The 24062-nt window shown below is 42.9% G+C and overlaps 2 protein-coding genes across 2 annotated transcripts in view; one reads left to right on the plus strand and one right to left on the minus strand.

The window, feature by feature from the left end:
• Positions 1 to 24062, minus strand: part of LOC139370044 (zinc finger protein 345-like) — a 637497-nt gene that overhangs the window by 424709 nt on the left and 188726 nt on the right. The window lies entirely within an intron of this gene.
• LOC139370042 (zinc finger protein 678-like) overlaps positions 1 to 24062 on the plus strand; it is a 267317-nt gene that overhangs the window by 205346 nt on the left and 37909 nt on the right. The window contains exon 16 of the mRNA XM_071109343.1: positions 21732 to 22739. Coding sequence (XP_070965444.1) covers positions 21732 to 22739 — 1008 coding nt within the window. The remainder of the gene's footprint in view (positions 1 to 21731; positions 22740 to 24062) is intronic.

A 24062-nucleotide genomic window follows, 5' to 3' on the forward strand; every position in this document is an offset into this window, starting at 1 on the left:
GGTGGCTGTTTAACAGTCTGATGGCCTTGAGATAGAAGCTGTTTTTCAGTCTCTCGGTCCCAGCTTTGATGCACCTGTACTGACCTCGCCTTCTGGATGATAGCGGGGTGAACAGGCAGTGGCTCGGGTGGTTGATGTCCTTGATGATCTTTATGGCCTTCCTGTGACATCGGGTGGTGTAGGTGTCCTGGAGGGCAGGTAGTTTGCCCCCGGTGATGCGTTGTGCAGACCTCACTACCCTCTGGAGAGCCTTACGGTTGAGGGCGGAGCAGTTGCCGTACCAGGCGGTGATACAGCCCGCCAGGATGCTCTCGATTGTGCATCTGTAGAAGTTTGTGAGTGCTTTTGGTGACAAGCCAAATGCTGCGCCTTCTTCACAATGCTGTCTGTGTGAGTGGACCAATTCAGTTTGTCTGTGATGTGTATGCCGAGGAACTTAAAACTTGCTACCCTCTCCACTACTGTTCCATCGATGTGGATAGGGGGGTGTTCCCTCTGCTGTTTCCTGAAGTCCACAATCATCTCCTTAGTTTTGTTGACGTTGAGTGTGAGGTTATTTTCCTGACACCACACTCCGAGGGCCCTCACCTCCTCCCTGTAGGCCGTCTCGTCGTTGTTGGTAATCAAGCCTACCACTGTTGTGTCGTCCGCAAACTTGATGATTGAGTTGGAGGCGTGCGTGGCCACGCAGTCGTGGGTGAACAGGGAGTACAGGAGAGGGCTCAGAACGCACCCTTGTGGGGCCCCAGTGTTGAGGATCAGCGGGGAGGATATGTTGTTGCCTACCCTCACCACCTGGGGGCGTCCCGTCAGGAAGTCCAGTACCCAGATGCACAGGGCGGGGTCGAGACCCAGGGTCTCGAGCTTGATGACGAGCTTGGAGGGTACTATGGTGTTGAATGCCGAGCTGTAGTCAATGAACAGCATTCTCACATAGGTATTCCTCTTGTCCAGATGGGTTAGGGCAGTGTGCAGTGTGGTTGAGATTGCATCGTCTGTGGACCTATTTGGGCGGTAAGCAAATTGGAGTGGGTCTAGGGTGTCAGGTAGGGTGGAGGTGATATGGTCCTTGACTAGTCTCTCAAAGCACTTCATGATGACGGAAGTGAGTGCTACGGGGCGGTAGTCGTTTAGCTCAGTTACCTTAGCTTTCTTGGGAACAGGAACAATGGTGGCCCTCTTGAAGCATGTGGGAACAGCAGACTGGTATAGGGATTGATTGAATATGTCCGTAAACACACCGGCCAGCTGGTCTGCGCATGCTCTGAGGGCGCGGCTGGGGATGCCGTCTGGGCCTGCAGCCTTGCGAGGGTTAACACGTTTAAATGTCTTACTCACCTCGGCTGCAGTGAAGGAGAGACCGCATGTTTTCGTTGCAGGCCGTGTCAGTGGCACTGTATTGTCCTCAAAGCGGGCAAAAAAGGAAGATAGACTGGTGGATATGGATGTTATGAATATCATAACACTGAAAAAGGATTCTGCCAATGAAACTAGAGAAACCAATAGACCATATAAAACCTTGATGAAAGTTAGCTTTAGAGAGAGTTTCAAGATAATCTGATGTAAGGTTCATGTTTTACAAAAAACTTTCCTAAAAACATTATAGATGTTACATTGCCTGTCCCAGTCAACCCCCCCTTTCTTTACTAGACTCTAGAACAGGCAAACTAAACTCCAGACACTTCAATGTGGTCTGTATTGCTTCATTAACATCTGATCTACAAATCTTGTTAAAAATGGCAAATATTTGTTTTTCAACAAGCACCATAAGCCTTTTCTTAAAGCCATGAAAATTGATTGAATGAAAAGCATATCAGTTCTGTTATATTCACAGACATAATTTTAACAATTTTGGAAACTTTAGAGTGTTTTCTATCCAAATCGACTAATTATATCCATATCCTATCTTCTGGGCCTGAGTAGCAGGCAGTTTAATTTGGGCACGCTTTTCATCCAAAATTCTGAATGCTGCCCCGTACCCTAGTGAAGTTAATATGTAACTGACCCCCTACCCTAGTGAAGTTAATATGTAACTGACCCCTACCCTAGTGAAGTTAATATGTAACTACCCCCTACCCTAGTGAAGTTAATATGTAACTACCCCCTACCCTAGTGAAGTTAATATGTAACTACCCCCTACCCTAGTGAAGTTAATATGTAACTGACCCCCTACCCTAGTGAAGTTAATATGTAACTACCCCCTACCCTAGTGAAGTTAATATGTAACTACCCCCTACCCTAGTGAAGTTAATATGTAACTGACGGAAGTGTGCTGCTAACAGTTTAGTTTCCTCCACTGTCCCCACACTGGACTCAAACTAGTGATCCTCTGCAAACTATCCTATCCTCTACACACGTGACCATCCTCCTTGATAATTAACTATATTCAGAGTGCTAGAGCCACACACTCACTACAGCACAATAAGGGGTCTGTGTATTTAACAGATGGTGAGATCAGAAACAAATCAGGTGTATTTGGTACAAATCAGGTGTATTAGTTCTGCCATGGCCAGCGAAGAGCCCGGATCTCAATCCCATTGAGCACGTCTGGGACCTGTTGGATTGGAAGGTGAGGGCTTGAGGGCAGAAATGTCCGGGAACCCCAGTTTGTCTCAGTTGTTGAATCTTGTTATGTTCATACAAATATTTACACATGTTAAGTTTGCTGAAAATAAACGCAGTTGACAGTGAGAGGACGTCAACTTAAACTCGGCAAAAAAAAGAAACGAGGGGGATTTAAATTTTTATTTTATTTTAGAATAATGCTGAAACGTAACAACATTTGGAAAAGTTTAAGGGATTTGAATACTTAATGTGTGTGTGTGTGTGTGTGTTGAACCAAGAGCTTAACCTTGAATGAAAAACAGAGCTCTTATAAATGCTTAGTCAGGGCTGGTTCCACCCCTCCCATGCTGATCGGGGGGCATCACAAGCCGTCCTGGGTTCATGCTGTGGTGTTGTTTTAACCCCCCAACCCGGCCCAGATGCCAGGATGACTTGGAACAATGAGGGATTTTGTTCTACTCCTCCAGGCTATCTCGGTTACCCCCCCCCCCCCCCACACACACACACACACACATCTTGTCTATGTAATACCAGCTGTAGGTTTTTATCAGTAAGTAATGAATCAATTGTCAGCTAAAGCTCCAGAGGCCCAACTCAGTCCCATAAACACAGATGAGAGAGTACGCATCAAAGCTATTCGATGGCTAAACAGTATTAATACAATCTTGTAATTTTTCTAAGTGTTCACCCTATCGACAACAGGCAAGTATTACTGGTGTTCTTTGTGTCTGTCTCCAACGTAAAGAAAATATACACTGCTCAAAAAATGAAGGGAACACTAAAATAACATCCTAGATCTGAATGAATGAAATATTCTTATTAAATACTTTTTCCTTTACATAGTTGAATGTGCTAACAACAAAATCACACAAAACTGATCATGGAAATCAAATTTATCAACCCATGGAAGTCTGGATTTGGAGTCACACTCAAAATTAACGTGGAAAACCACATTACAGGCTGATCCAACTTTGATGTAATATCCTTAAAACAAGTCAAAATGAGGCTCAGTAGTGTGTGTGGCCTCCACGTGCCTGTATGACCTCCCTACAACGCCTGGGCATGCTCCTGATGAGGTGGCGGATGGTCTCCTGAGGGATCTCCTCCCAGACCTGGACTAAAGCATCCGCCAACTCCTGGACAGTCTATGGTGCAACGTGGCGTTGGTGGATGGAGCGAGACATGATGTCCCAGATGTGCTCAATTGGATTCAGGTCTGGGGAACGGGCGGGCCATCCATAGCATCAATGCCTTCCTCTTGCAGGAACTGCTGACACACTCCAGCCACATGAGGTCTAGCATTGTCTTGCATTAAGAGGAAGCCAGGGCCAACCGCAACAGCATATGGTCTCAGAAGGGGTCTGAGGATCTCATCCCGGTACCTAATGGCAGACAGGCTACCTCTGGTGAGCACATGGAGGGCTATACGCCCCCCCCCCCCCCAAAGAAATGCCACCCCACACCATGACTGACCCACCGCCAAACCGGTCATGCTGGAGGATGTTGCAGGCAGCAGAACGTTCTCCACGGCGTCTCCAGACTCTGTCACGTCTGTCACATGTGCTCAGTGTGAACCTGCTTTCATCTGTGAAGAGCACAGGGGGCCAGTGGCAAATTTGCCAATCTTGGCAAATGCCAAACGTCCTGCATGGTGTTGGGCTGCAAGCACAACCCCCACCTGTGGACGTCGGGCCCTCATACCACCCTCATGGAGTCTGTTTCTGACCGTTTGAGCAGACACACGAAAATTTGTGGCCTGCTGGAGGTCATTTTGCAGGGCTCTGGCAGTGCTCCTCCTGCTCCTCCTTGCACAAAGGCGGAGGTAGGGGTCCTGTTGCTGGGTTGTTGCCCTCCTACGGCCTCCTCCACGTCTCCTGATGTACTGGCATGTCTCCTGGTAGCGCCTCCATGCTCTGGACACTACGCTGACAGACACAGCAAACCTTCTTGCCACAGCTCGCATTGATGTCCCATCCTGGATGAGCTGCACTACCTGAGCCACTTGTGTGGGTTGTAGACTCCGTCTCATGCTACCACTAGAATGAAAGCACCGCCAGCATTCAAAAGTGACCAAAACATCAACCAGGAATCATTGGAACTGAGAAGTGGTCTGTGGTCCCCACCTACAGAACCACTCCTTTATTGGGGGTGTCTTGCTAATTGCCTATAATTTCCACATGTAAAGCTGGGGAGAGGTCTAGCCATAATAAAGAGATGCTCTGCTTTTTTGACACTACTCTCCACAAAGCAAGTTCTGCAGATTCTACCTCCTTCCTGAGCGGTATGACGGCTGTGTGGTCCCATGGTATTTATACTTGTGTACTATTGTTTGTACAGATGAACGTGGTACCTTCAGCCATTTGGATGAACCAGACTTGTGGAGGTCTACATTTTTTTTTCTTGAGATCTTTGCTGATTTTAAAAACAAATTCCCATGATGTCAAGTAAAGAGGCACTGAGTTTGAAGGTAGGCCTGGAAATACATCCACAGGTACACTTCCAATTGACTCAAATGATGTCAATTAGCCTATCAGAAGCTTCGAAAGCTATGACATAATTTTCTGGACTTTTCCAAGGCTGTTTTAAGGCACAGTCAAATTAGTGTATGTAAACTAGTGACCCACTGGAATTGTGATACAGTGAATTATAAGTAAAATAATCTGTCTGTAAACAATTGTTGGAAAAATGTCATGCACAAAGTAGATGTCCTAACCGACTTGCCAAAACTATAGTTTGTTAACAAGACATTTGTGGAGTGGTTGAAAAATGTGTTTTAATGACTCCAACCTAAGTGTATGTAATCTTTGACTTCAACTGTAAATACTGTATCCTTCACTATCTATTCTTCACTATATATTGCATCTTAGCTGCTGTGTTTCTGCTCATCCATGTTTTATACTTCTATATTTCCCATTCCTTTACTGGATTATGTGTATTAGGTTTAGTTGTGGAATTTGTTAGATATTATCTGTTTGATACTGCTGTACTGTCGGATTTAGAAGCACAAGCATTTCGCCACACTCACAATAACATCTGCTAACCATGTGTATGTGACCAATAACATCTGCTAACCATCTGTATGTGACCAATAACATCTGCTAACCATGTGTATGTGACCAATAACATCTGCTAACCATGTGTATGTGACCAATAACATCTGCTAACCATGTGTATGTGACCAATAACATCTGCTAACCATGTGTATGTCACCAATAACATCTGCTAACCATGTGTATGTGACCAATAACATCTGCTAACCATGTGTATGTGACCAATAACATCTACTAACCATGTGTATGTGACCAATAACATTTATTTGATTTGATTTCAACAAAACAAATCCATGTGATGATGTTTATTCAATGTGGAAAACGGATTGGATTTATATAAGGTATTTTTTATTAATTTTCACACAACTGGCAACCTAAATCCACTGACTGGTGATATTTTGTGTTTCACCCAACTTGCAACCAAAATCCGTTTCAAAGAAATGTAACGAGAAACTGAATGTTGAACTGAGGTCTTTGCCAAGTGGGCTGGTTTGAATAAGCGGCAGGTGTTGGTTCAATATCCACCTTAGTAGCTAAATTTCCATGTAGACAGATTTTCATGTGGATATTCTCAAATCTGCATAAAACAATATACGAATTTTCCCACCGGAAATGTTTGCATCAAACAGATTTATTGCGGATAAAAGTCTTTGCGTGATGACGTAGTGCACGGAAAAAAATGTTTTCCTGTTGAATTCCCATGAACTGAATGAAAAATGCAAGTTAAATGGGTTTCCATCGCATTTTCAACTCTACTGATGGTTTTGAAAAACCGTTGAGTTATATAGCAAAAGTCAACAGCTCACATATACAGTGTTGGTAGGCTACCTACATGATTGAGATTATTATGGATAAGAGCGACAATATTTTATTTGTCAAATGGCAACCAAGCATCAATAATCATCATGTCACCAGAAGAAGACCATCAAAATGTATTGGAAAGGAGCATCAAGCTCAACACATGCACTTTCACCACCCTGTGAAGTTCATCATTTATTTAATCTGTAGCCTAATAAACTGCATGGGTTCCTAAATCGTAGTGGGAGGACCACACAATATATCATCACGTGACTCCAAGTTAACTAAGACATGATCGTTATTAAGTCAATATTTGCGCATAAAGGATTAATGCCGCCACTTCTCGTTTATACATTTTTACTGACACAAAATGACCCCACCATGTCAAACGAAGTAACAAATCGTCTGTCGGCATTTAGAAAAGTGTACAGGCATATCCTGTTTCCATCAGCCCGGTCATTACTTTGGAAATGGTTGGATCAATATCCACCTTCATGATGTGGATGAAGCCTGATTTGGAATGTCTGAGTAGTTCTATCTGATGTCATAATACACACCTCTGATAATCAAGTGATGTTCACATGTGATGCATTTGCTCCATTGTTTACATTTAAATGGGATGCCCACTCTGATGATGTATGTCTTACATCGTGGTGCTTTAAAAGAATAGTATGGTGACATCTTAGTGGGGCTTGAAATAAATAGGATTATTAATCAAAAACTCCTATAGCAACAATACACTGTGGCTTTGACTTCAAGAGAATGGGTGGTGGTGCTACTCTATAGGTAAAACTGTCCAGTATGAATGTTCAATACACACAATAGGTTGATCAGTAGCCAGTCAGCCAGCTGTACAGTCTAATAGGAATGTTCAATACACACAATAGGTTGATCAGTAGCCAGTTAGCCAGCTGTACAGTCTAATAGGAATGTTCAATACACACAATAGGTTGATCAGTAGGTGTAACGGATGTGAAACTGCTAGCTTAGTTAGAGGTGCGCGCTAAATAGCGTTTCAATCGGTGACGTCACTTGCTCTGAGACCTTGAAGTAGTGGAGCGATGGGTAACGCTGCTTCGTGGGTGGCTGTTGTGGATGTGCGCAAAGGGTCCCGGGTTCGCGCCCGGGTATGGGCGAGGGGACGGTCTAAAGTTATACTGTTACATAGGCAGTTAGCTGCTTAGCCGCACAGCTCGCTAACACAGCTCGCTAACACCTATTCCCCCTCAGGAGACTGAAAAGGTTTGGCATGGGTCCTCAGATCACAACGCAGGGCCAGACGGATTACCAGGACGTGTACTCCATGCTGGAAAATGATGGTGGCCACACAAAATATTGACACTTTGGGCCCAATTTGGACATTTTCACTTAGGGGTGTACTCACTTTTGTTGCCAGCAGTTTAGACATTAATGACTGTGTGTTGAGTTATTTTGAGGGGACAGCAAATTTACACTGTTATACAAGCTGTACACTCACTACTTTACATTGTAGCAAAGTGTAATTTCTTCAGTGTTGTCACATGAAAAGATATACTCAAATATTTACAAAAATGTGAGGGGTGTACTCACAAAATCATACAATGTGATTTTCTGGATTTTTGTTTTAGATTCCATCTCTCACAGTTGAAGTGTACCTATGATAAAAATTACAGACCCCTACATGCTTTTCTACATGCTTTTCTACATGCTTTGTAAGTAGGAAAACCTCCAAATCGGCAGTGTATCATATACTTGTTCTCCCCACTGTGTATAAATATATATACAGTGGGGCAAAAAAGTATTTAGTCAGCCAGCCACCAATTGTGCAAGTTCTCCCACTTAAAAAGATGAGAGAGGCCTGTCATTTTCATCATAGGTACACTTCAACTATGACAGACAACCACTAGTCATGAGTGCACACGATTTGGTTTAATTTGAAGTGATCTATTTGAAGATATTTCTGTCAGAGTTGACATTGTAGGGGATAGGCTGGCTAGCCGGGTCCTCAATATTACTTCACAGCCTGTAAAAAAAACTATTCTGACATGACTTCGGCATTCTTTGGAATTCTGATCGGTTTTATGTACTGGAAAAATAGAAAAGAGAGGTGTAACTTTGCATTGGGACTTGTGATGCTATACTAATGCAGATCCATATGTTACATGTGGTCACATTTAGCTACCTTCACTTTAAGGGAGTTGTATGGACACATTTAGATGTGAAAAAATAACAGACAGAGAAAACCATTTCTATTCTAACAGTATTTGGGTCATTCTTGAGCTCTGGTAATATTTCACTCCCACTGACTGATTTTGTATATAAATTGAAATGTCCAGTATAATGAATTGAAATAAATATAGAATTAATTTAAACTTTATTATTACAAAATCATATTTTTGTATATGTCCCCCAGGCGTTTCAATTCATTTTTACTTGGGAAATTAATATTAAAATGTGCACATAATTGAATGCAAACATACATTTGTGTTATTTTGTTGAGAAAGTATTTTTATCAAATAAATGCATGATTATTGATTAAAATCACACCATGTAGCTCTGTCCCTCAGTCTACATGTAACGGGTTGTAAACCTGTGACAGGGTTGAGTTATTTACTTTATTTATGAGTATTGCATCTAAACAAATTAATAATTGAATATATTATACATTATATATTGTTTATATTCACTTATAAAACATGCTGTAATGTGTTCCATGTGAACAGAATATATATTTTAAGGCAGGTAGCCTGGTGGTAGGAGAGTTGGGCAAGGCTCTTCAGTTGTTCCTTTAAGTTGCTCTGGATCCTAAATTACTCAATGATTATAGTGTATACATGTGTATATTATAAGAATATTTGACTTAACGTTATTCCATTGAAACATCTAGGGAATGATGGCACCCACATCAGCAGCAGAACGACAAAGGCAGTGTCTAGCACGTCACAATGCTGACCCAGTAAAAAGGGAACAGTACCTTGAGAGAGAGAGAGATGGAAAAGGAATGTTGATTCAGGGGGAAAAAGAAAAGATCAGTGATTTATTAAATGAGAGAGAACAGCATCAGAAGTGTAAACAGTGGAGAACAGCATACAAAAGAAGCAAGGAGAGGAACGGAGCACTGAGGAACTTGACCATTAATTAAAATTACTAAGTCCACATCATGAACGTTGAAGAGAACGGCAGACAGGTTGGTGGCTGAGGGCCGTTATGTCAGCGATGCACAGGAGCTTTACAAAGGCCTCCATGAGACAATCACGTCAGTGAAGCTGTTCTGTGTGAATAGCTAAGGGCCGTTATGTCAGTCAGAGTCCGTCTCTCACAGTTGAAGTGTACCTACGGTGAGTAGAGTGGATGATCCTGTCTAGACTTGGCATCAGAGAGTATATGAGCTCTATGGTTGTTGACTATATCCCCAAAGTGAGAGACTAACAAGTCATTGAAATAGAACGAAACCCTGATTCTAAGATATTCACCAGGTTACCTAACAGAACCCTGATTCTATGATATTCACCAGGTTACCTAACAGAACCCTGATTCTATGATATTCACCAGGTTACCTAACAGAACCGTGATTCTATGATATTCACCAGGTTACCGAACAGAACCCTGGTTCTATGATATTCACCAGGTTACCTAACAGAACCCTGGTTCTATGATATTCACCAGGTTACCTAACAGAACCCTGGTTCTATGATATTCACCAGGTTACCTAACAGAACCCTGATTCTATGATATTCACCAGGTTACCTAACAGAACCCTGATTCTATGATATTCACCAGGTTACCTAACAGAACCCTGATTCTATGATATTCCTCAGGTTACCTAACAGAACCCTGGTTCTATGATATTCACCAGGTTACCTAACAGAACCCTGATTCTATGATATTCACCAGGTTACCTAACAGAACCCTGATTCTATGATATTCACCAGGTTACCTAACAGAACCCTGATTCTATGATATTCACCAGGTTACCTAACAGAACCCTGGTTCTATGATATTCACCAGGTTACCTAACAGAACCCTGATTCTATGATATTCACCAGGTTACCTAACAGAACCCTGATTCTATGATATTCACCAGGTTACCTAACAGAACCCTGATTCTATGATATTCACCAGGTTACCTAACAGAACCCTGATTCTATGATATTCACCAGGTTACCTAACAGAACCCTGATTCTATGATATTCACCAGGTTACCTAACAGAACCCTGATTCTATGATATTCACCAGGTTACCTAACAGAACCCTGATTCTATGATATTCACCAGGTTACCTAACAGAACCCTGGTTCTATGATATTCACCAGGTTACCTAACAGAACCCTGATTCTATGATATTCACCAGGTTACCTAACAGAACCCTGGTTCTATGATATTCACCAGGTTACCTAACAGAACCCTGATTCTATGATATTCACCAGGTTTCCCAACAGAACCCTGATTCTATGATATTCACCAGGTTACCTAACAGAACCCTGGTTCTATGATATTCACCAGGTTACCTAACAGAACCCTGGTTCTATGATATTCACCAGGTTACCGAACAGAACCCTGGTTCTATGATATTCACCAGGTTACCTAACAGAACCCTGGTTCTATGATATTTACCAGGTTACCTAACAGAACCCTGATTCTATGATATTCACCAGGTTACCTAACAGAACCCTGATTCTATGATATTCACCAGGTTACCTAACAGAACCCTGATTCTATAATATTCACCAGGTTACCTAACAGAACCCTGATTCTATGATATTCACCAGGTTACCTAACAGAACCCTGATTCTATGATATTCACCAGGTTACCTAACAGAACCCTGGTTCTATGATATTCACCAGGTTACCTAACAGAACCCTGATTCTATGATATTCACCAGGTTACCTTTCACACATGGAAGACAAACACGTACTTAGATGTGAAGATGGGAGCGACTATGTCCCTTACATAGGAAGTGGAGTCGTCTGCTATTAGCTGTTGCGTGACAGACGTTGTTTGATTGGATCTCCCTAGACTCCGCCCCTAACGAGGCTTATAATATCATAGAACAGATGTTATGTTAGGTAACCTTAAGTTACATGTCCTACTATGCTAATGTCTCTGTATTAAATTGCCCATAACTTTAACACTGGCAGAGATCCTGGAACTAATATTCCCTTAAAGTATATATTATATTCAACAATATATATAAAAAATGGAAACATTTATATTTTCAATATTTATATTTTCTATATTAATAAATTAATGTAAGAAAAGAATGAATGTAAGAAATGTATGAATGAAATCAAAATACAAGTGAAATGCTTACAGTGAAATACTTACTTACAAGCCCTTAATTAACCAACAATGCAGTTTTAAGAAAAATAAGTGTTATGTATAAAAATACAAATAATTAATATTAAAGAGCAGCAGGAAAATAACAGTAGCGAGTCTGTAGACAGGTATTACCAGTACAGAGTCAATGTGGAGGCTGTAGACAGGTATTACCAGTACAGAGTCAATGTGGAGGATATATACAGGAGGTACCAGTACAGAGTCAATGTGGAGGCTGTATACAGGTATTACCAGTACAGAGTCAATGTGGAGGCTATATACAGGTATTACCAGTACAGAGTCAATGTGGAGGCTATATACAGGTATTACCAGTACAGAGTCAATGTGGAGGGTATATACAGGTATTACCAGTACAGAGTCAATGTGGAGGCTATATACAGGTATTACCGGTACAGAGTCAATGTGGAGGCTATATACAGGTATTACCAGTACAGAGTCAATGTGGAGGCTATATACAGGTATTACCAGTACAGAGTCAATGTGGAGGGTATATACAGGTATTACCAGTACAGAGTCAATGTGGAGGGTATATACAGGAGGTACCAGTACAGAGTCAATGTGGAGGCTATATACAGGAGGTACCAGTACAGAGTCAATGTGGAGGCTGTAGACAGGTATTACCAGTACAGAGTCAATGTGGAGGCTATATACAGGAGGTACCAGTACAGAGTCAATGTGGAGGCTATATACAGGAGGTACCAGTACAGAGTCAATGTGGAGGCTATATACAGGTATTACCAGTACAGAGTCAATGTGGAGGCTATATACAGGTATTACCAGTACAGAGTCAATGTGGAGGCCATATACAGGTATTACCGGTACAGAGTCAATGTGGAGGCTATATACAGGAGGTACCGGAACAGAGTCAATGTGGAGGGTATATACAGGAGGTACCAGTACAGAGTCAATGTGGAGGCTATATACAGGAGGTACCGGAACAGAGTCAATGTGGAGGCTATATACAGGAGGTACCGGTACAGAGTCAATGTGGAGGCTATATACAGGAGGTACCGGAACAGAGTCGATGTGGAGGGTATATACAGGAGGTACCGGAAAAGAGTCAATGTGGAGGGTATATACGGGAGGTACCGGAACAGAGTCAATGTGGAGGGTATATACAGGAGGTACCGGAACAGAGTCAATGTGCGGGGACACAGGTGAGTCGAGGAAAAATACTACTCCTATTACAGATCCAAGTGGTAAAGATTCATATGACATCCATTGTTTAAGGACTGTAGCATCTAATGATGAAACATGTAGCATCTCCACAGAGGAGCTCTGTCATGATTGTAGCAGGTTTACTAACAAGTTACTTATATTAGCTGTGTTGACTATGACATTACTTTAGCTAATATGGTGACAACGATGTAGGCTGTGTGTAGCAGATATGAAATGGTTTGGTTTGGAAAGGTTTTAACTCCTGGTCACCTACAGCTGATGTGTTGTGCATTGACGTCCACAAGCGAAGGGAAAAGGTGAGCGAATTGATGTGAGAGGAAATACAACGTGGCAGTTGTGAAAGTGAACTGTGTTTACGCATCATCAGGGGTGAATTCATTCAGACGATTCTGTTGCATGTGATGCATTTGTTCTGTTGTTTACAGTATGATTTGTATCGTATAGAGCGTGGCTTTAAGGGAAAAGTATGGTCACATCTAATAAAAACGAATGTGAAAAATGAACAGAGTATTAACACAAATGTGTTTTAAAACACTACCTATTCGTAGAAGTATTTATTCATCATCCACATATGCATTTTAAGCTTCTACGTCTGTGTACAGGAAAGTATTATTTGTAAGACATAAGAGAAAATATATCTGCTTATTGTTAAATTATTATGACGTTCTTTCCATCACAAAAAGTGTAGTACCTATTGTTTCCAAACTGCGTTACCCACTCCAGCCAGCAGATGGCGATGTGCGTCTTTCAGGTGATGCTTCTTGATGACGTATAATGGACTGGACGGGACGCTTCTTCAGGAACAACAAGGCGCAAACTCTTTCAACCACCTCGGTAGCTTGCTAGACAACATAAAACTAAAAGATTGATTCTTTAGACCATGTTATTGTACATTAGCTAATCTCAGTGTTTTAAACAAATTTCGGTTGACGTATCTACTGGTTAAATTTAACCTAATGTGCTTGTTCAATTTGCAAACTTGTTAAAGATTGATACTGAGGTTAGCACTAGGCTAGTCGCTAATGCTAGCTAGCTAGCTAACATCCCTGACCATGAGCTCACTGAACTACTCCTCCCTTGCTAATGAAGCGGAGGTCTGCTGTACGGAGAAAGAATCTTTCAGAATTAAAAAGGAGGAAAAGGAGGCTGTTATAGTGAAAGAACCTTTTATAGAGGAAGAGGATGCTATCTTAATAAACGTGAAGGAGGAAGACGTTTTGAGAGTGAAAAAGGAGGAGACAGAAGATCCGATTGACACCAGTGAGTACTGTCTTAAAAACAGGGACACAAACTATGCAGTTGTTGAACTAATGTGGGGGTTTTTAATGGGCATTCTTACTGTAGGAATTGTTAATTGGTCGATCTGCCAGTGGTTCATATACTTTTGGGACTTTTCAATTAGATGTATTGAATTCTCCACGTGGTTGACATTAAAGTTCCCCTCATCTAGTATAACGGTCTTAAAATTCAATATTGCTGCGTATGTTCTACTTAAAATATAAAAAAGGCACCCATTTTGTGGAACAACCCTTTTACATTTGCATCACAAATATTTTTTTAGGAAATCATGATGAAAGTGGCCATTTTAGGCCCTTTTTAGACATTAATGCCTCTTGTAAGACTCTGTGATTGCAATAGAAGATCATAAATTTACCATCTGTTTGATGTTCTCATTCACACAGGAGAGAGACATGACTATGGTGGATCCTCTGCGGAGCCTCAACAACATCCTGATGCTGACGAGGCAGAGAAGAGTCTTTCCAGATCAGAACACCAGATGGTACAGCTTGGTCTGGTCTAGCATACAGCTTGCTTTATCGGCTTGGGCTGGGTTTCTGTAAAACACTTTATGACAACAGTGACATCAGCATCCATAATGATCTGCATCTGTGTACCCTCTTTATGGTTACTAGGACAACGCTAGCCCTTCCACCCTGTGTCGTGCCTCTCTGGGTAGCACCTTACTGCTGGGTAGGAAGAGGTTGTCTGTGCTGCTGGTGGACTGCAGGAAAACAACGGGGCTGAGTGGAACTGTGAGAGGAGGAGAAGAGATGAAAGGATCAGATTTGACTCATCAAAGTAAGTGCTGTAGTTTAGTTTGAACAGATACAATAGATCTGCCCACTGGTATCTGTTACCAGGACAACCAGCAGAGTTCTGTTAGTTGACAGGAAGATAGACTGGTGGATATGGATGTTATGAATATCATAACACTGAAAAAGGATTCTGCCAATGAAAAGAGAGAAACCAATAGACCATATAAAACCTGGATGAAAGTTAGCATTAGAAAGAAAATTTCAAGATGATCCAATGTAAGGTGCTTGTTTTACAAAAACTTATCCTTAAAACATAATGGATATTACATTGCCTGTCCCAGTCAACCCCCCTATCTTTACAAGACTGTTGAACAGGCAAACTAAACTCTAGACACTGTTAATTTATTAACTAATACTGAGGAAAGCTGTGATCAGGCTTATAGGGAAGGACATTCAATAAACACAGCACTTAAAAATGACTGATTGGCTGAGAGAAATTGATGATGATAAAAATATTGTTTGGGCTGTTTTGTTAGACTTCAGTGCGGCTTTTGACATTATCGATCATAGTCTGCTGCTGAAAAAAAATGTATGGCTTTACACCCCCAGTTATGAAAACTTAGGACACTAAAGAGGCCTTTCTACTGAATCTGGAAACACCAAAAGAAAGATGCCCAGGGTCCCTGCTCAACCGTGTGAATGTGCCTTAGGCATGCTGCAAGGAGGCATGAGGACTGCAGATGTGGCCAGGGAAATAAATTGCAATGTCTGTACTGTGAGACGCCTAAGACAGCGCTACAGTGAGACAGGACGGACAGCTTATCGTCCTCGCAGTGGCAGACCACGTGTAACAACACCTGCACAGGATCGGGACATCCGACCATCACACCTGCGGAACAGGTACAGGATGGCAACAACAACTGCCCAAGTTACACCAGGAACGCACTATCCCTCCATCAGTGCTCAGACTGTCCTCAATAGGCTGAGAGAGGCTGGACTGAGGGCTTGCAGGCCTGTTGTAAGGCATGTCCTCACCAGACATCACTGGCAACAACGTCGCCTCTGGGCACAAACCCACCGTCACAAAAAGTCACGGTTTTGCCTCCAGGGGTGATGGTCGGTTTCGCGTTTATCGTCAAAGAAATGAGCATTACACGGAGGCCTGTACTCTGGAGCGGGATCGATTTGGAGGTGGAGGGGCCATCATGGTCTGGGGCGGTGTGTCACAGCATCATCATCAGAGGTTGTTGTCATTGCAGGCACTCTCAACGCTGTGCGTTACAGGGTACCCTTCCTGCAGGCTCATGTCAATGCCACCAGCCATACTGCTCGTTCTGTGCGTGATTTCCTGCAAGACCGGAAGGTAGCATCTCACTGCAAGTTCTGCCAAATCTGGTGCAGTCCATGAGGAGGAGATGCACTGCAGTACTTAATGCAGCTGGTGGCCACACCAGATTTTTTATTTATTTTAATTTTACCTTTATTTAACTAGGCAAGTCAGTTAAGAACAAATTCTTATTTTCAATGACGGCCAGTGGGTTAACTGCCTGTTCAGGGGCAGAACGACAGATTTGTACCTTGTGAGCTCGGGGATATGAACTTGCAACCTTTCGGTTACTAGTCCAACTCTCTAACCACTAGGCTACCCTGCCGTCCCAGATACTGACTGTTACTTTTGATTTTGACACATTATTATGTTGACACATTATTCCATTTCAGTTAGTCACATTTCTGTAGAACTTGTTCAGTTTATGTATGTTGTTGAATCTTATGTTCCAACAAATATTTACACATCTTAAGTTTGCTGAAAGTAAACGCAGTTGACAGTGAGAGGACATTTCTTTTTTTTGCTGAGTTTAGATTGGCGAGGGGGGAAACAATTTAATCAATTTTAGAATAATGCTGAAATGTAACAAAATATGGAAAAGGTGAAGGGGTCTGAATACTTAACGAATGCACTGTGTCTGTATGTATACTGAACCAAAATATAAACAGCAATTTCAACGATTTACAGTTCATATAAGTCAGTCATTGTAAATAAATAAATTAGGCCCTAATCTATGGACTTTACATGACTGAGGGGTGCAGCCATTGGTGGGCCCTGGAGGGCATAAGCCCACCCATTGCGGAGCCAGGCCCAGCCAATCAGAATTCGTTTTTCCCCACAAAAGGGCTTCATTACAAATAGAAATACAACTCGGGTGGCTGGTCTCAGATGCTGTGGGGATCCTGGGCTGGCGTCGTTATATGTGGTCTGTGGTTGTGAGGCCAGTTGGATGTACTGCCAAATTCTCTAAAATGACGTTGCAAGGTGGCTTCTGGTAGAGAATTGAACATTCAATTATCTGGTAACCGCTCTAGTGGATATTCCTTCAGTCAGCATGCCAATTGCATGCACCCTCAAAACTTGAGACATCTGTGGCATTGTGACAAAACTGCATATTTTAGAGTGGCCTTTTTCCCCGGCACAAGGTGCACCTGTGTAATAATCAAGCTGTTCAATCAGCTTCTTGATATGCCACACCTGTCAGGTTGATGGATTATCTTGGCAGAGAATAAATGTTAACTAACAGGGATGTAAAAAATTCTGCAATATTTTTTTCCCAGCTCATTAAACATCCAACCAACACTTTACATGTTGTTTTGAGAATGACACATTTTAATTTTCACCAAATCTGCTGCCTCAGTTTGTATGATGGCTATTTGCATTTACTCCAGAATGTTATGAAGAGTGTTCAGATGAATTGCAATTAATTACAAAGTCCCTATTTTCCATGCAAATGAACTGAATCCCCCCCAAAACTGGAAGCTTCAAAAGGAGGGTGGTGCTTGGAATCATTGTTCTTCATATGTCACCCACGGTTACCTGCAAGGAAACAGGTGCCGTCATCATTGCTTTGCACAAAAAGGGCTTCACAGGCAAGGATATAGCTGCCAGTAAGATTGCACCAAAATCAACCATTTATCGGATCATCAAGAACTTCAAGGAGAGCGGTTCAAATCAAATCAAATGTATTTATATAGCCCTTCGTACATCAGCTGATATCTCAAAGTGCTGTACAGAAACCCAGCCTTAAACCCCAAACAGCAAGCAATGCAGGTGTAGAAGCACGGTGGCTAGGAAAAACTCCCTAGAAAGGCCAAAACCTAGGAAGAAACCTAGAGAGGAACCAGGCTATGTGGGGTGGCCAGTCCTCTTCTGGCTGTGCCGGGTGGAGATTATAACAGAACATGGCCAAGATGTTCAAATGCTCATAAATGACCAGCATGGTTGAATAATAATAATAAGGCAGAAAAGTTGAAACTGGAGCAGCAGCACGGTCAGGTGGACTGGGGACAGCAAGGAGTCATCATGTCAGGTAGTCCTGGGGCATGGTCCTAGGGCTCAGGTACTCCGAGAGAGAGAGAGAGAATTAGAGAGAGCATATGTGGGGTGGCCAGTCCTCTTCTGGCTATGCCGGGTGGATATTATAACAGAACATGGCCAAGATGTTCAAATGCTCATAAATGACCAGCATGGTTGAATAATAATAATAAGGCAGAACAGTTGAAACTGGAGCAGCAGCACGGCCAGGTGGACTGGGGACAGCAAGGAGTCATCATGTCAGGTAGTCCTGGGGCATGGTCATAGGGCTCAGGTCCTCTGAGAGAGAGAGAGAAAGAGAGAATTAGAGAACGCACACTTAGATTCACACAGGACACCGAATAGGACAGGAGAGGTACTCCAGATATAACAAACTGACCCTAGCCCCCCCGACACATAAACTACTGCAGCATAAATACTGGAGGCTGAGACAGGAGGGGTCAGGAGGCCCCATCTGAGGACACCCCCGGACAGGGCCAAACAGGAAGGATATAACCCCACCCACTTTGCCAAAGCACAGCCCCCACACCACTAGAGGGATATCTTCAACCACCAACTTGCCATCCTGAGACAAGGCTGAGTATAGCCCACAAAGATCTCCGCCATGGCACAACCCAGACAGGATGACCACATCAGTGAATCAACCCACTCAGGTGACGCACCCCTTCCAGGGACAGCATGAGAGAGCCCCAGTAAGCCAGTGACTCAGCCCCTGTAATAGGGTTAGAGGCAGAGAATCCCAGTGGGAAAGAGGGGAACCGGCCAGGCAGAGACAGCAAGGGCGGTCCGTTGCTCCAGAGCCTTTCCGTTCACCTTCCCACTCCTGGGCCAGACTACACTCAATCATACGACCCACTGAAGAGATGAGTCTTCAGTAAAGACTTAAAGGTTGAGACCGACTTTGCGTCTCTGACATGGGTAGGCAGACCGTTCCATAAAAATGGAGCTCTATAGGAGAAAGCCCTGCCTCCAGCTGTTTGCTTAGAAATTCTAGGGACAATTAGGAGGCCTGCGTCTTGTGACCGTAGCGTATGTGTAGGTATGTACGGCAGGACCAAATCAGAGAGATAGGTAGGAGCAAGCCCATGTAATGCTTTGTAGGTTAGCAGTAAAACCTTGAAATCAGCCCTTGCTTTGACAGGAAGCCAGTGTAGAGAGGCTAGCACTGGAGTAATATGATCAAATTTTTTGGTTCTAGTCAGGATTCTAGCAGCCGTATTTAGCACCAACTGAAGTTTATTTAGTGCTTTATCCGGGTAGCCGGAAAGTAGAGCATTGCAGTAGTCTAACCTAGAAGTGACAAAAGCATGGATTAATTTTTCTGCGTCATTTTTGGACAGAAAGTTTCTGATTTTTGCAATGTTACGTAGATGGAAAAAAGCTGTCCTTGAAATGGTCTTGATATGTTCTTCAAAAGAGAGATCAGGGTCCAGAGTAACGCCGAGGTCCTTCACAGTTTTATTTGAGACGACTGTACAACCATTAAGATTAATTGTCAGATTCAACAGAAGATCTCTTTGTTTCTTGGGACCTAGAACAAGCATCTCTGTTTTGTCCGAGTTTAAAAGTAGAAAGTTTGCAGCCATCCACTTCCTTATGTCTGAAACACATGCTTCTAGCAAGGGTAATTTTGGGGCTTCACCATGTTTCATTGAAATGTACAACTGTGTGTCATCCGCATAGCAGTGAAAGTTAACATTATGTTTTCGAATAACATCCCCAAGAGGTAAAATATATAGTGAAGACAATAGTGGTCCCAAAACGGAACCTTGAGGAACACCGAAATATACAGTTGATTTGTCAGAGGACAAACCATTCACAGAGACAAACTGATATCTTTCCGACAGATAAGATCTAAACCAGGCCAGAACTTGTCCGTGTAGACCAATTTGGGTTTCCAATCTCTCCAAAAGAATGTGGTGATCGATGGTATCAAAAGCAGCACTAAGGTCTAGGAGCACGAGGACAGATGCAGAGCCTCGGTCCGATGCCATTAAAATGCCATTCAATTGTTGTGAAGAAGGCTTCAGGGCACCCAAGAAAGTCCAGCAAGTGCCAGGACCGTCTCCTAAAGTTGATTCAGCTGCGGGATCGGGGCACCACCAGTACAGAGCTCAGGAATGGCAGCAGGCAGGTGTGAGTGCATCTGCACGCACAGTGAAGCGAAGACTTTTGGTGTCAAGAAGGACAGCAAAGAAACCACTTCTCTCCAGGAAAAACATCAGGGACAGACTGATATTCTGCAAAAGTTACAGGGATTGGACTGCTGAGGACTAGTGCAAAGTCATTTTCTCTGATGAATCCCCTTTCCGAATGTTTGGGGCATCCGGAAAAAAGCTTGTCCGGAGAAGACAAGGTGAGCGCAACCATCAGTCCTGTGTCATGCCAACAGTAAAGCATCCTGAGACCATTCATGTGTGGGGTTGCTTCTCAGCCAAGGGTGTGGGCACACTCACAATGTTGCCTAAGAACACAGCCATGAATAAAGAATGGTACCAACACATCCTCGAAGAGCAACTTCTCCCAACCATCCAGGAACAGTTCGGTGACGAACAATGCCTTTTCCAGCATGATGGAGCACCTTGCCACAAGGCAAAAGTGATAACAAAGTGGCTCGGGTAACAAAACAACAGTATTTTGGGTCCATGGCCAGGAAACTCCCCAGACCTTAATCCTATTGAGAACTTGTGGTCAATCATCAAGAGGCGGGTGGACAAACAAAAACCCACAAATTCTGACAAAATCCAAGCATTGATTATGCAAGAATGGGCTGCCATCAGTCAGGATGTGGCCCAGAAGTTAATTGACAGCATGCCAGGGCGGATTGCAGAGGTCTTGAAAAAGAAGGGTCAACACTGCAAATATTGACACTGCATCAACTTAATGTCATTGTAAATAAAAACCTTTGACACTTATGAAATGCTTGTAAGTATACTTCAGCATTCCATAGTAACATCTGACAAAAATATCTAAAGACACTGAAGCAGCAAACTTTGTGGAAATTAATATTTTTAATTCTCAAAACTTTTGGCCACTACTGTAGGTCGCATTCTGTATCATACAGCTATTAAAGTTATATATTTAGAACTACCTGCTCGATTGGAATCCAGTGACGTCTGTGTCTTGAGTGTCCTAGAACTGTTTAGTTTTTTGTGTTCTGACGAAAACAGAATGAATAAATAAGTAGTGTAAACATTGTCAGTAATTACCAGGAAACTCTACAACATTTGTTTTAAAATCACACTGAGATTGTTAAAACTGGCCTTAGGTTATTGAGGGATCTGATTAGGATTTACCCTCGTAGCAAGGCCGTTTCATATGTGGAGGTTTCATTCGGGTCTCTATTTTAAAAAACACACTGTCTTTGGCAGGAGAAAGACCAGACTCAGAGGAACCAGAGCCAGGGACGTACAAACCAGCAAGAAGACACCAGTGTTCCCACTGTGGAAAGGGTTATAACCACTTAAATGAGCTTAAACGACACGAGAGAATACACACAGGGGAGAAGCCTTACCACTGTTCCCAGTGTGGAAAGGGTTTTAACGATTTGGGAAAGCTGAAACGACACGGGAGAATACACACAGGGGATAAGCCTTACCACTGCTCCCAGTGTGGAAGGCGTTTTAACGATTTGGGGAAGCTGGAACGACACGAGAGAATACACAGAGGGGAGAAGCCTTACCACTGCTCCCAGTGTGGAAAGGGTTGTAACGATTTGGGGAAGCTGAAACGACACGAGAGAATACACACGGGTGAAAAGCCTTACCACTGCTCCCACTGTGGAAAGCGTTTTAACGATTTGGGCAAGGTGAAACGACATGAGAGAATACACACAGGGGAGAAGCCTTACCATTGCTCCCACTGTGGAAAGTGTTTCAACCAGTTAGGGACCCTGAAACAGCACAAGGTAATACACACAGGGGAGAATCGTTACCACTGCTCCCAGTGTGGAAAGGGTTTTAACGATTTGGGGAAGCTGAAACGACATGAGAGAATACACACAGGGGAGAAGCCTTACCATTGCTCGCAATGTGAAAAGATGTATAGCGAGAAAGGACACCTGAAAGCCCATGAGAAAATTCACACAGGGGAGAAGCCTTACCAATGCTCCCAGTGTGGAAAGTGTTTCACCTGGGCAGGGTATCTGAAAAAACACGAAAGAATACACACAGGGGAGAAGCCTTACCACTGCTCCCAGTGTGGCAAGTGTTTCAACGGTGCAGGGGATCTGAAAAAACACGAAAGAATACATACAGGAGAGAAGCCTTACCACTGCTCCCGCTGTGTCAAGTGTTTTAACCAGTTAGGGGCCCTGAAACAGCACGAGAGAATACACACAGGGGAGAAGCCTTACCACTGCTCCCAGTGTGGCAAGTGTTTTAACCAGTTAGGGACCCTGAAACAGCACAAGATAATACACACAGGGGAGATGCATTACCACTCCTCCCAGGATGCAAAGCTTTTGCCCATTTAGGAAGCCTGAAATAACATGAGACACAGAGGAGAAGGCTTTACAGAAGATTAGATTTTGGGAAAACATATTACTCATAACAATCACTTAAACGTCATTAGAGAATCCACACAGGAGAGAGAAATTACTTCTCTTAGCATGTATATTGATATTTCACATCTCATTGACTCACAACTCATCAGAGAACATACACAGTGCTCCCATTGTCTTATATTGTTGACTGATAATGTGTTTACCTGTTTTTACCAGATGAAATTGCTTCTTCCAATTATTGAGTAACATGTACCTGTTAAGAAACTGACTGTTAGAACTGTTAAGGCTCCATGGATTGATGAGGAATTTAAAAACTGTATGTTTGAAAGAGTTGGGGCAAAAGGAGTGGCTAATAAGTCTGGCTGCACATCTGGCTGGCTGTTTTATGAACTGCAAATTGAGAAATGATGTGACCAAACTCAACAAAAATAATAAACTCATTAAGAAGCCAAGATCAATGATATAAAGAATGATGGAAAAAAACATCATGAAAGAAAAGCAGTGCAAGTATTGAATGTTGTAAAGTTAGTGTGGGAGAGGTGGAACAATTGTTACCGATCAATAATGACAAACCTCCTGGCATTGACAACTTAGATGGAAAGCTACTGAGGACAGTAGCTGACTCTATAGCCACTCCTATCTGTCATATTTTTAACATGAGCCTAGAGGAAAGTCTTTGTTTTCAGGCCTGGAGGGAAGCCAAATTAATCCACTACCTAGTCTGTCATGTACTGTCATGTTGTGTCTTGTCTCTGTCCTTTCCCTTCACCCTGTCTCCCTCTGCTGGTCGTTGTTAGGTTACCTTTCCACCCCCTCTTTCCCCCAGCTGTGCCTTGTCTCCTCCTAACCACCTCGTCACCCCTTTTCCCACCTGTTCCCTTTTTCCCTCTGATTAGTCCCCTATATCTCTCTCTGTTTTTGTTCCTGTCCTTGTCGGATTCTTGTTTGTTGTGTTTCATGCCTGAACCAGACTGTCGTCATGTTTGCTGTAACCTTGTCTTGTCCTGTCGGAATCTGCCGGTCCGTCTGAGCCTACCTATGTTTGGTAATTAAAGAAGCTCTGTTTAAGTTAATTCGCTTTTGGGTCCTCATTCACGCACCGTAACAGAAGAATCCGACCAAGAATGGACCCAGCGACTTCGGATCCTCTCCACTCAGCCGTCGGGATCCAGGGAGCGATGCTAGGCAGACACGAGCAGGAAGTGTCTGCTGCTCGACATGCCGTTGAGACCCTGGCCACCCAAGTCTCC

The sequence above is a fragment of the Oncorhynchus clarkii genome, chromosome 17 (genome assembly GCF_045791955.1).
Source record: "Oncorhynchus clarkii lewisi isolate Uvic-CL-2024 chromosome 17, UVic_Ocla_1.0, whole genome shotgun sequence".
NCBI classification, from domain to species: Eukaryota; Metazoa; Chordata; class Actinopteri; order Salmoniformes; family Salmonidae; genus Oncorhynchus; species Oncorhynchus clarkii.